At 43.1% G+C, this 13,312-nt stretch overlaps 1 protein-coding gene across 2 annotated transcripts in view; it reads right to left on the reverse strand.

Moving 5' to 3' along the window:
* Positions 1-3,656: 3,656 nt before the first annotated feature.
* Positions 3,657-13,312, reverse strand: part of CNKSR1 (connector enhancer of kinase suppressor of Ras 1) — a 37,730-nt gene continuing 28,074 nt past the window's right edge. Inside the window, exons 14-20 of one of the 2 annotated variants that reach the window (XM_035118982.2) lie at positions 12,227-12,300; positions 10,605-10,676; positions 9,956-10,029; positions 8,845-8,909; positions 7,961-8,099; positions 7,598-7,779; positions 3,657-6,989 (exon numbers count right to left, since the gene is read on the reverse strand). In XM_035118982.2, coding sequence (XP_034974873.2) covers positions 6,777-6,989; positions 7,598-7,779; positions 7,961-8,099; positions 8,845-8,909; positions 9,956-10,029; positions 10,605-10,676; positions 12,227-12,300 — 819 coding nt within the window. In that variant the 3' untranslated portion in view covers positions 3,657-6,776. The remainder of the gene's footprint in view (positions 6,990-7,597; positions 7,780-7,960; positions 8,100-8,844; positions 8,910-9,955; positions 10,030-10,604; positions 10,677-12,226; positions 12,301-13,312) is intronic. The other variant, XM_035118981.2, reaches the window with a different exon arrangement.

A 13,312-nucleotide genomic window follows, 5' to 3' on the forward strand; every position in this document is an offset into this window, starting at 1 on the left:
CTTTATGTTGCTAATAACATTAATATAATCCAGCTCATGGATGTTATCTGCTTTAAATCTAGGGGACAGGTTAGGTCAGAGACAGCCCAGGAAGCATAGCCAGTGGTCAGGACTGGGAGACTCCCAGTGAGAGTTGCAGTCCAGCACCACATTGGCTAAATCCTAGCTGAGGTTATAATTTATTTATTTTTTAAAAGTTTTTTTATTAAAGTTTGAAAAGAAAAACAAAGAAGAAGCAATATACAAATGTTAACATCAAACGCCAAGCGTTTTAGTTTTTAACATAAAAAATAAAGAAGGGGAAAAAAGAAAGAAAAAAACACTTGTGGGTCTCTGACTATCAGCTTTATAGACTTATGCAAAACTCTTGCTCCGTAATTGCATTCCAACTCTTCTCCTTTCCATAAGCCAACCTTTCTTCAGTCTTCAAACTAAAGCTCATTTTCCTTATTGTGCAAAAAGACCACAAGGGGTTTCTAATTATTAAGCAACAATGATTTTTCTCCAATTAAACACACGGACTTGGCCATCTCAGCCAAAGCCATTAATTCCAATAAACATTCTTCCATAGTAGGTAATACAGTAATAAGATCTTCCATCTTTATGCATACTGTATTAAAATCTCTCCACAGTGAGCATATATTGAAATAATCTTCCATATTCTTTTTCTGGTTATATATCCATTAGTCCTAGCAGGAAGAGTTCTTGTTTCAGCTGAATATTAACTTTCAAAATCCTCTGTATCAATTTGTGTATTTGTATCAAGTATTTTTTAGCTTTTTGAACATACCCCAAGCATGATAAAGTGCCCCTTTGTGTTCTTGACATTTTCAACAAATATTTGGGACATTTTTATCATTCTAAATAATTTCTCAGAAGGTAAATACCAATGGTACATAATTTTGTAAAAATTCTATTTTAGATCATAGCACAGTATGTATTGTAACCCTTTTGCCTATACAGGTAAACCCTTTAACCCTTTGCCTTGCTAGACGAATGTGTGTATATGTTCCCACTGTTCCATCTGTAAAACCAACACTTTTTGCTCATTTAATCCTGCATTATTTAACTAGTTCTTCTTACATTTCAAATTTCAACAAACGTTTAAACATTTTTTATATACAATAACATGTTCATTATCCTTACACAATTGCTTCTCATAATCCATCTTGCTTTGTTCCATACCCCAAGTCTTTTTTTCCAACTTAAGTCTCTCTGCTGATTGTAAATAAGAAAAACCACTGGAAGTTTTAACTTTCCACTGTTAAATGTTCCCTTGTTTTAAGTTTACAATATTATTGATTCCACTCTGGGTCAGGTTATAAATGTGAGCATAATCATTCAAGATTAATTGTTGTGCATGCTGCTGGTGTGTTGCTTATTAATGATTAAAGGTCTTCATTATGACTGGCCATGAATAGGGTCCAGAAATAGAAGGATCATTAATATGTAACTCAATGGAGTTGGTTTGTCTCATGACGCTTGCCCTCTAGGAAGTGAGCTCCTTTCCCAGTTGTTTGTAATTGTGCTTTGAAAGTGATGAAGCTGATGTGGCTACCAAAATTATAAAAAGCAGCAGTTTGGATTCTGATGCTAGACCAAAATTAGGGAGACAAGCAAGTCTGGCTTAATCATATAGGAAGGACGGACATTTTAAGTGGATTATGGCAACTGGCGCTATGGTGCTAGGACTGGTGGTTGCACCCATGGGATGGGTTCTGATGCTGGCAGCTACAGTAACACCAGAATGGCGGGAGTTCCCCAAAAGACCTGGTTTCCCTCAAGATGTCTCCTTCAGTGACGGCCTTTGGGAGAGCTGTATGGAGATGACCAGCATACAAGACAAGGTATGCCAACCAGTTCCAGAGGAGATGGCTATCTCCTGGCCTGTTCAGATGGTGAGGGCCCTGACTATCATCTCTCTGCTTGGTGGCTTCCTGAGTTATGTTCTTACCCATGTGGGGACACACTGGTGGTCTGAACATCATCCAAACTACTGCCTTACAGGAGGCTCTGGGGTCTTGCTCCTGCTCTCTGGAGTCTTATACCTCTATGCAACATCCTATATGGCATACAGAGTCCTATCTAACATTGCAAACACAGAGACCCCAGATATGGACAAATTCCATCTTGGAACATGTGTCTATCTAGGTTGGACTGGAGGAGCAGCCAAGACCTTTGCTGGGATGTGTCTGGCTACAAGTTTCCAAAGGAAGCATGACAACAGCTTAAGGAATCTACCTACGCCCTACTACGTGGATTATTAAGGAACTGAATTCAGTCTTTCAGGATAATTGGTAGAACAAAATGGGTTGGTGGGTCTTTTAATCCAACCTTTGTATGTGGCAGCCTGCACTCTTTAAAAATATTTGTAGGATGGGGCTCAGTGATGACTTGGCAAATTGAAGATACGGAAGCTTATCAAGAAATGTGTGTTGTGTTTCATGACAGAAAGACTGGAAGATGAACCTGTCAAGGCTGAAGTGGGCAGGTCAACAGGTAGGGTGTAATGGATTGTTGTTGTTTAGTCGTTTAGTCGTGTCCGACTCTTCGTGACCCCATGGACCATAGCACGCCAGGCACTCCTGTCTTCCACTGCCTCCCGCAGTTTGGTCAAATGGTGTAATGGATATAAGTATATAATGTATCTGCACATTTCAACCATAATTAGAAGGGGGGGATTAAACTGAGATAGGGCTGGAACATGAGGATTAAGACAGCAATCCCATTTACCAGGGAGTAAATCCAATTGAATTCAAGTCTGGACTAGACATTAGATTATACTAAAATGCTGACACTCCAAGGATTTGTTGATGAACAGTGCAGTCCTACTCATCATCTCCCTGTCCTGAATAGGGTAGCATTCTCCTGGAAGGAGCAGGTCTGCCACTCATGGGTGCTGCTGGATCCAGCACTCTCACTGAAAGCTCAGGTAGCCACCATGACTAGGAGTGCCTATTTCCAGCACAGCTGCATAGCTGCCAAGTTTTCCCTTTTCTCGCGAGGAAGCCTATTCAGCATAAGGGAAAATCCCTGTAAAAAAGGGATAACTTGGCAGCTATGCAGCTGGTTTGCTAACTATGGTCCCTCTTAAATAGAAATGTCTTGTCCACCATACTCCATGCAGTGGTGAACTTCAGGTTGGACTATTGCAATGTGTTTTACATAAGACAGCAATTGAAGACAATTTAGAAACTTCAACCTACCGAACATGCAAAAAGCACCCCCCAAAATAGTACTGCCGTTTTAAAACAGCTGCAGTGGTTGCCAGTTTGTTTCCTGGCTCAATTCAAGGTGCTCACTTTAGTGTTTTAAAGCCTTAAATGATTTAGGCCCCAAATATCTAGGTAACTACATACCTACAGACCCCTCCCCACAGAAATGAGTCTGGTATGCTCATTCTATAGCTTTCCTTGCATGCTGAAGATTCATACCTCTTTATCCTGTTTTTTGTTTAATGAGACTCACCTCTTTTTTTTGGATCTATACTGCTCTGCTTTATTCATTAAAACAATACTGTGTGTTTTACTTATTTTTGTATAATTGTAATGCTTTTATTTCTTTTGATAGTTATTTTATAATATATTAGTTTAACAGACTTCCCAGGGGGCTCTGTAGGAGTGAGCCTGCAATTCCAAGGATTATTTGGGGGAAGTCAAGTGCTTTAAATGTGCATTGAATGTTCTTTAAATATGTATGGATCTCCCCTTTATCTTGCATGTATCTTGATCAAATACTCTACCCTTTTAAAATTTGGCTTTTCATCAGAAAGCTTATAGCTTCATTTTTTTGTAAATAAATTTTTATTGGTTTTACAATTTCAAATTCAACAATTATTTTCCATTAAAAAAAGAGAGAGAAAGAAAAAGAATGAGAAATGCAAAATATCAAACATGGAATATAAGAACTAAAACAAAAAAACATCTTTTCGGAGGTTCTCTTTAACCTCCTGAATTCCCTCCATTTCCTTTCCTGGTTCATTGAATATATATATTTTCTGCATAATTATACTTAAACCTCTTTTTTCTTATCCTTGTTATTTTACCTTAATTATATACCATCACTTTTTATTGTTTCAGTTCAAATTTCCTTCCATAAACTTTATCTTATTTTAATTTGGTGGGTGTTTTCGGGACTTGCGGAAGAGATCTTGCGCTCAGCTGGACCTCTCGACGACCCCCCGACCCTGGTGGATCTTTTTTGGGGGGGCACCTCGCCTTGGCGCTTTCCCTCTCGATCACCACGGTGCTCATGTCTATCAGACAGACATACCCGCGCTCCCTGTAGCCACTAGCAAAAACTGCAAGTCGGAAAGCTTATAGCTTCAGACCTTCTCTTGCAACAGCAACATAGAAAACTGCCTTATAATGAGTGAGGTCATTAATCCATCTAGCTCAGTACTGTCTACACTGACTGGCAGTGACTTGCAGGGCTTCAGGCAAAAGGCTAGCTAGAGATGCTGGGGATTGAACCCAGGATTTTATTCATGCAAAGCAGGTGCTCTACTGCTGAGTTGCGACCCTTTCCTATTTTGATTTCCCTGAGGACTTAGATTTATGGAGCATCCCTATTTTGACAAAGTCTTACTGCTAAGAGGAAGCATTAATAGACTGTGGGATTCTTTTTGAGATTCTGTGTTTATTTTGGAAATAAAGTGGTTTTAAGCTTTACTATGGTCAGTACAGTGATTTAACACTGCCACTCCCTCTCTTCCTGCCTCCACCCATCAATGAATAACTAGGAAGGAATGTTTGTGATAGAATCCTGCACTGCAATGCCAAGAGTTCCCTCTTCAGGATACTTGTTTCTCCAGCGCTGTATTGGTGCCTCAGTTTAGATAATAGTGAAGGTACGCAGAGCTTTGGAGCAAACAAAACAAAACCCTTCCACTTCTTGGAAAGAATTGCAGGAAATGAGAAGTCAGAAATATTTATCATTCAGCACTTACAGGTTTTTTATTTTACTTTAAGGATTTTGCAAGTTGTTTGATCTTGCAACAAGTCCCTATGAAGTATTTTATTATTTTTGAAGCTGAAGTTACTTTTTTGTTTAAAAGAATGCAGTGACTTACAAAAAGATCAACAAAGGACTTTAAACAACCAACACAAAAAGGGCATATTAAATTATACAAGCTCTGGTTAAACCATGGCAAAAAATATACATAATTCCAGCAGCAACATAAATAATTAGGAGGAAACTCCTTGAACAAATAGGTAACCACTGTTCCTGGTTTTGTCTAAGCTTGCCCAAAGTTTTAAAAGGGGCAGGTGAGGTTTGAACCCAGATACCCTGGAACAGCACTGAGGAACTACGATTCTGTGAATCTGCACCCCAATGAGCAAGTCATATGTGACCAAGTATAGGGCCAGGGGCATAGCTCACTGCTCCGGCACCCGGAGTGGTGGGGGCGGGGCAAGCTGTCCACGAGGGTGGGGTGAGCCGCCCATGGGGGTGCCACACGATGGTGCCACAGCGATCTGCATATGGGGGCACCACACTGGCGGATGCAAACCCCACGCTGCCATTTCGGGCAGCGTGGAGCCCCAAGCTACTGCATCACTCCCAGGAGACACACGTGGATCGGGCGCGCTACAGGCCAGGCCCCAAGGTAAGTGCCGACTCCCGCGGTATACCATTTTGTCACCCCCCTCAAGGATGACACCCAGGGCTTGCCGCACACACACCCTCCCCCCCGCACCTCCCTTCCTACGCCCCTGTATAGGGCAGCTAAAGCTGTGGCTATAAAGGAAAAAGCAGGGGCCTTAAAATGTGCTCCTGATTGGATAGTGGGGTTTGCTGTCAGCACCAATCAGCTGATTTCCCACAATGCCTACAGTGACTGTGCAACAGGGACATTGCGGGGTATTAAAAGGGCATGTCCTGCCAGACACTATCTATGCATCATTACAGCCTCTTAAAATATGACACCCACTTCTGCCTAATAATGGAAGTCTACTTGGATGGCTATAATTAACACAAACATGCATGAATCTGATATAAATACAAGATAAAAAGGGTGTCTTTGAATTGCAGGGGATTGCAGGATCCAAAAGTGTTCTTTTTAAAAAGGATAAGCATTGTCCTAAAAAAAATCCTTGATTTATTATAGCTCAACATACACTTCATTGTTTTGGGACTGGACAATTTGAACGTCATCATTTTGAAGATATATGCAAAGTAACATGTTTGACAGGCTTGAATCTATATATTGTCAGAGCATTTTTTGCAGCATAATAGTACATGTAGCCAATATTATTTATTCTCGCATATGCTTATCCCACTTCTTAACCCAAGCTGGGTTCCTGATGCAAACCACCGGTCATTTAAAATTGAAAACCACACACATTGCTAGGATGCCTTTTTAGTTATTAAAATTACACATAAGTGTTTCAACTTGAAACGTGTTAGTGAAATCGCTGCTTTCTGAATAACTTTCTCAAGGGAAACAAAGCTATGGAAAGCAACTTTAAAATCTTGCTTTTTCAGCTTTTTCCAAGATGTTGGTCCACAGACAGCAGTTAGTGTCCTGCTCCCTTGGTCAGGCTTCTCTTTTGCACTGTCAGAATCATGTGTCAGTCTTCTTTAAAAAAATAAACCCAGATGAAATCAAAATGCCCGTCATGAGAACAAACAAGCTTCCTAATCTCTCAGTTCAGCAAGAAGTTCTTTGTCATTCATATTCTTTCTCTATAGGATGAGAGGACCACCTGAATTTGTTTATGGGAATAGGGAGGATGGTAATATCCACAGAGCACATATCCTGCTGACAAAATAGTTTATGGAGCAGCAGCAGCAGCAGTGTCCTCTGGGTTGAAGTCCGACACATAGTCTGTTCTTGCGCCATCCTCTTGGCTCACCCTCTTGGCCCACCAGGCCTGGATTTCCTGGTACAACTCCTGATGTTGTTCTTTCCATGTGCTGAATTTCTCAGAGGTCAGTTCAGAGTCATCCAGAAGAATATCGAGTAGCTGAAGTTCAGCTGTTTTTGCCTGAGGGAGGAAGGAAGGTCCCATCTTTAATGCTGATGCACTGTTCTTTTTAAATTTATTTTTAAGTCTATGAAGTCTATGAAGCCCAGAATGGCAAGGATCTTAAAGCTTAGGAAATTGCCAGCCTGTTGCATTTCCATGCTGGTTGTAGTATCTTATCGCAGGTGTGGGGAACCTTTGCCCCTCTATATCTTGCTAAACTATAACTCCCATCAGCCCCAGCAAGCATGACCAATGGCCAGGGGTGATGGGAGTTGTAGTTCTGCAACATCTTGAGTGCTATAGGTTCCCCACACCTGACTTCTAGTCCACTTTCCATGCTACACCTCCTCTCCCCAGGTCATCCCTCCTCTCTGACTTTGCTTGGCACATGCAATACATGTTCTTGAACTCTGATCGTGCTTCCTGCCTGTCTGGAGGGATGAAGGATCAATAGTGTGTGCAACTGTTGACAGAAACTAGCTGATTGTACAAAGGTAAAATTCACATTTATTGCTCTGGCCTTGACCACCACTAGCGTGTGGCCCTTGGAAAGTTGCCCACAAGGGAATGCGGCCCTCAGGCTGAAATATGTTCCCCACCCCAGTGTAAAGTGATGCTGCACCTACCTTGAGTGTGCTTTGGAGGGTCCGAACAAGATGAACCTTCTCGTTGATCTCCGGGTTCTTGTTGCGCTTGACAAAGGACTTCCGGTAATATTCGCGGGTGAACACCTGCTGTTTCCCAATGAGAGACACTCCGCCTTGCTTCAGACACTTGATCAAAGACTCCAGTTCTTCCCCTGAAGGATCTTCATGAGGCAAAAGGTTGAAAACCATAAGCAAAAGCATTCTAGAACTCTGCTGCCCTAGAGGGCAGGGCTAGTACACAAAGAACAGCCTTTCACAGAGAAGAATAATGAACCGTGTTGCTCAGGCTGCATTTTCTTCTTCTTACATAAACTTGGAAGGGGGAGGGAATGTGAAACTCACCTGTGGGAGAGGGTGATGCTGGGCTGTGGTCTGCATTTTGTCTTGGGAGGGGACTACCCAGAGGACTACTGCTTGGGGATTCGTTATTCCCTGCGGCTCCTGTTAGCAGCTGATCTTTTTCCAGTTCCCTCCGCTTTGGCTGAAAGAAAGTAAGATTTTATTATAGCATGCAAGAAATGGAGTCAGGAAGAACTAAATTCATTATCTCTGGGCTCATCTACCCTTCTGCTTGTTGCATGTCTAGAAAGCATGAGTCTGAGTGGTTTTCTACTTGAACATCACTTGCTACTCACGTATCTGAGTGGTTTTGCCCTGCTCCTATCCCAGGGAAAACCCACTCTTTAGTGCTAAATCAGAGCCAACATCAATCTGGAGAAAACCCAAATTGTTGTTTGCTCCAATTGAGTGCTAAAGAGCAGTTTTCCCCGGGGGAAAGCAGTGGGATAAGAAGAAAGGTGGATAAGCCCATTTTGGCATTCTTATGTCATGCTTCAGCCCCAAAGGCTCCCCTGAGCAGCTTACAAATACCAGCGAGAAGACAGTCCCTTCCCTAAGGCTCACAATTCAAGAGACATGAAACTGAAGGAAAAAATGATGGGGAGGGAAGATGGGGAAATCAACATCAGCACTAATTTTTAGTTGAAGACTTCATGTATTGAAAAAGAGGAATGAAAAAATGTGGAGAATCCCCAATTGCATTTGATGTGAAAAGGTCAATATAGCATCATCACAACTTTTTGGCAGGCACTGAGTGTGGGAGTCCACTCCCACTTACCTGCATAGCTCAGGTAAATGGGGATGGGCTTGTAATTTCAAACAGGGGACCTCTTTTGGGTCACACATCTTTACTATGGGGTGCAAGGCTCCATCCACAAGACACTTACCAGATCAAAGCTATGCCTAGGAGAGTCGTCCTCAGGGTCCTCTGCTTCTGTTTCACTGTAGCAATCTGTTCAAATGGGAAGTTTTTCAAAGAAAATTCTCAGTGGCCAATCACATTCCAATACATGAAATTCACCATGGAATTCAGTCCCAGCAAGAGACATCATTTCTCTACCTTTCTGTAGGGGGCAATTAAAGAGAACGTGGTACTGTTCTTTCTCACTGTCAAAACACCTAAGTTTGTGTCTCTGAAAATCCCAAGACAGAAACGGAGGAAGCTGCCTTATTCAGAGGACCAGTTTGCACATAACACAAAGCCAAACTATGGCTTCATGTGAACGCATGAGTTCCTGCTGCAGTCCTCTCCTCAGTCTTGCTGCTGCTGCGCTCCTATAAATTGTGCCATGGTTTAGCTTAGTGTGGCATCCCAAACCAATCTTGTGGGTTGCCTCCTCTAGAAAAACCATGAGCTGTAAAACCTAAGAACAAACCTTGGTTGCATCTTGTGGTTTGCCTGGAACAAGACAAACCATATGCCTGCTGAACTATGGCTTAAGCTCACAGGAGCAGGATCTGAGGAGGAGCAAAGTGGCCGTGATCTCTCTGAGAACCATGATTTGGCTTAGCATGACACAGAAATGAACCAAATGTTGGACCTTTGGTGAAGTAGCTCAGCGCTGACTGCAACACTGACTCTTGTCGGCCAAAACCAAATGGAACATCTCCGGACCTGGATTTAGGAATCACAGGCAATAGAGTCCCTTCAATTTACACAGAGAGAATATGCTGAATAGGTTTTGTTTATGAAGTGGAAGCCCTTTTGCGGATAACCTTTCTATCAGAAGTGGAAAGCAACTGTGGAAAGGGCACTCTCCTGCCTCTGGAATTCTCACATCCCAGGATGCTCGCCAGGCACCTAATTTAATGCATTTTAGGCACTCTTAGTAGAATAATAGAATCATAGAGTTGGGAGGTACTCCAAGGGTCATCTAGTCCAACCCCCTGCAATGCAGGAATAGATCTGATACTGCTGTTTCAAGGATATATTTTAGTGATTTTTGTAAATTACAAAGGTGAGGCATAAACATTTTTAATCGAGTATTGAGAGCCTACCTTCTTGCCTATGTGGAACATATTTATGGACTGGAGTGTATTTCATCATAGAAGTTATCAAACGGCTGACCCACCTGGGAAGAGAAACAGTCTGTTTTGAGATTTACCCAGATGTTCAAGACAATTTTCCTCACTGCAGTATATGAAACCACTAAAAACAAATATACACTTGAATATGATCTTTTTATTAGCAGCATTAAAGCTACTTTTCCTCTCAACTCCCCTTTATGACTTCATTCCCCAAAGTGTATTTGGGTATTTCCTGGAGAGCCACAGACTCAGGAATTTGTCAGCTTGAAGCAGCTGATAACAGATACTCCCTAGATTTCTTCACAGTTTTTGTTTTTCTGTGCAAACCCTGGCTGGAATTTGACTAGGGTCATCTTTCTCAGTTTATGGTCCTCCACAATAAGGTTGCAGTGAGGCCTTTAGGGAAATCAGGCAACATCTGTCAAGGATTGCAACACTACTCAAGAAGACTTTGCGTGGGATGCATCAGTCCCCAAAGTTGCTTCTAGGGTGGAACCTGAGATTGCTCATGCCACTCCCATTTGGCTAGATAAGATAAGATGAACTTTATTTCGGCCATAGGCCCACAATACACAGCAAGCAAGGATAAAACAGTGTAAACTCCCATTTGGCTACTTACATGCTCAGGTCAGCTAGGGTCTCTGCTGCAAAGATAAAGGGCTTGTATTTCTCATGGGTAAGCTGGAAGACACTGTAGAAAAAGAGAAAAGGTGGCTGTGGTGGAATTTCCCACGGTTCTTTGCAACTGCAAGGCACGCCCATACCCAACTACAAATCTGCATAGTTACAGTTGTGTGTCAAGGCTTGAAAATGGTTGCAGTAGGCAACTTCACTCTCCCCACTTCTTTGCTCAGAATATGCAGAGAGACATAATTCTACTCTCGGCACATGATATGAGTGATAGAATTAAGGTCCGAGAACTTGAATAAAATGACTGATGAACTGGACAATATGATGGACTAGTGGGACCTGCAACAGAGTGTTGCAGCATGGAATGCTCACATTCAGGGTGCCATTCAGCCAAGGTCTCTTCCAGGATATTCCTTTCCCTCTTCCTTCCCCCACAACAACTGTCACATGCACCAGTCAGTCAGCATTCCATGCCCACTGAGCATGCTCGGTCCTCACTAAGCTGCTTTGCATATTCCTCCCCTTTATCCTGGCTCTCCTCTCCTTAGACCTGGAACTGGACTCTTCACTATGTCCATTCTGAAAGCTTTATTGGGCAAACCAATACAGCGTCCCAACACAGCTCTACAGGCTACAAACAGGTGAAGTGCAGTGGAGCAGAACAAGCTATGGCTAGGGGTAGGGAAGACATTGATCCAACACTTGACATGCACCTGGCCCAATCCTTTTGAAGGGTGGGGTGGGCCCTTCAATTCATGCAGTTTGCACCTAGAGCCTCGGGATTGGGCAAACAAATGTTATTCTTCCACATGGGCTGGATTTGTGAGGTTTGTTTGCTCCGGTGCTGACACTGCCACATCCTTGGGAGTCAGGAGTGGAGTTGGAGCCAAACTGATGTCAGACTTTTCCCCAAACACCACCCTGGGAGGGGAGACCTCCCTGCTGACAGGTGGAGGTGCTAGAAGTGGCTCCTCATTGGACGATGTCAAGCTTGGGGAACTCTGTGTTATTGGAGCCGAACACAGGCTCTGTCTTATGGGAGCTGAACTCTCCTCTGACAGCCCTCCTTGGGATCCAAACCTCCTCCTCCTCCCAACCAGATCAGACACCAGAGGTCCCTGTTTCACATTCCACAATTGCTCAAGGGTGTTTTACAGGAAGCAATTAGTAGGTGAAGTAAACAAAAACAGTAAGCATCTTACACTGTTGCTAGTCGAAGCCCCACACTGGGTTGATTCTCAGAGGGTAGTGGGTCCTAGCCATTCTTTCTCCCTACTTAATGGATAATGGATGCATTTCCCTTTCATTTATGAGCAGGGCTGTAGCTCAGTGCTAAGAGCATCTGCCTTGCTTGCAGAAGGTCCCAGGTTCAATCCCCAGCATCTCCAAGAAGGGCTGGAAAAGATTTCCTGCCTGAAACCTGGAGGGCTGCTGCCAGGCAGTGAATTACTGCATTTATGATGTGCACGTCCCTCTATGGAGCCCAGGGTGGTGTAGACAATACTGTGTTAGATGGATTAGCAGCTGACCCTGTAGAAGTCAGCTTCCCCTGTTTGTTCAAGGTTCAAGATCTCTCCAGAGCCACCCATCAGGCTCACTGCACATACTCACTATTTCTTCTTCTGCTCCTTTTTGCTTTCCAGTCTGTACGCCGACACATTGATGAAACCCACAGCCTTCTCATCCTGGAGTAAGAGAAGGGAAAGCACCAATTAAAACAGAGCAGCACTTCACACCCTGATTGGCTCCACTTGCTGCTACTCATATATAAAGCAGCAGCCCTGGAATGTTGAACAGGTTTCTACTACAGTTACCAACAGAAAGCAAGGGAAAGCTGTAGGAACCGCAGGCTGCTCCTAACCTTCCATGGGCAAGCTATAAAGCAAAGAAGGGGAGCTTGCAGGCCTCCAGATGTTGCGGGACCGCGGCTCCCATCATCCATGATCATAGAGATGCAGCCAGCTCCCATGGGCATGGTCTTCAACTTGCATTGAAACTGACCAGTTGCAACTTGGATGCAACTAGCAATAGCAGAGAATGAATCATTTTGTGTTTTTTGTAATGTAATTTTCTGTTGTGAAATGCCCTGGAGATAATTTGATAAGCTGGGGGGGGGGATGTGCTCCAAACTGCTCCACTCAGGATTGCAGACAATTTGTTTTGGTGGCTGGTGGATCAGTTGTCACTTCCTGCTACTCCCCTTTGAATGCCCCCCATATCCCATAGCATAGTTGCCCATCTCTGTAGAATCAGGGTGTCGTAATACACTGTATCTTGAATGTTGTACTCTCTGCTCTGTAAAAAGAGGAGGCAGGCAAAGACAACATTGGGGCCAGCTCCAGAGTCAGACTGCTCCCTCCCCTGACCAATTTTATGTTTTATATTTATAGCATTCATTTGCTTTAGTATTTTAACACTGTAAGACATTTTGGGTGCCTTGGCAGAAAGACGGTATTTAAATGTGTTAAATGAATAAATAAGAAGGAAAAATTGTGTTTTTTCTTTGGAGCCCTCAGATTTGCGCAAAACCAGAAAACCACAGAGGTGTGTGCTGAGAATTCACAATTGCCCGAGTGTGTGCTTTTGCGCACTTTCTAGGCAGGGGGGGGGGGAAGTGTATGTGCCGCCTCAGCACTTAATTGGAATAAAGGAGTCCACAAATTAGAAGGCAGGGACAAACACAAAAGCGAACAACTA

The sequence above is a fragment of the Zootoca vivipara genome, chromosome 6 (assembly GCF_963506605.1).
Source record: "Zootoca vivipara chromosome 6, rZooViv1.1, whole genome shotgun sequence".
In the NCBI taxonomy this organism is placed as follows: Eukaryota; Metazoa; Chordata; class Lepidosauria; order Squamata; family Lacertidae; genus Zootoca; species Zootoca vivipara.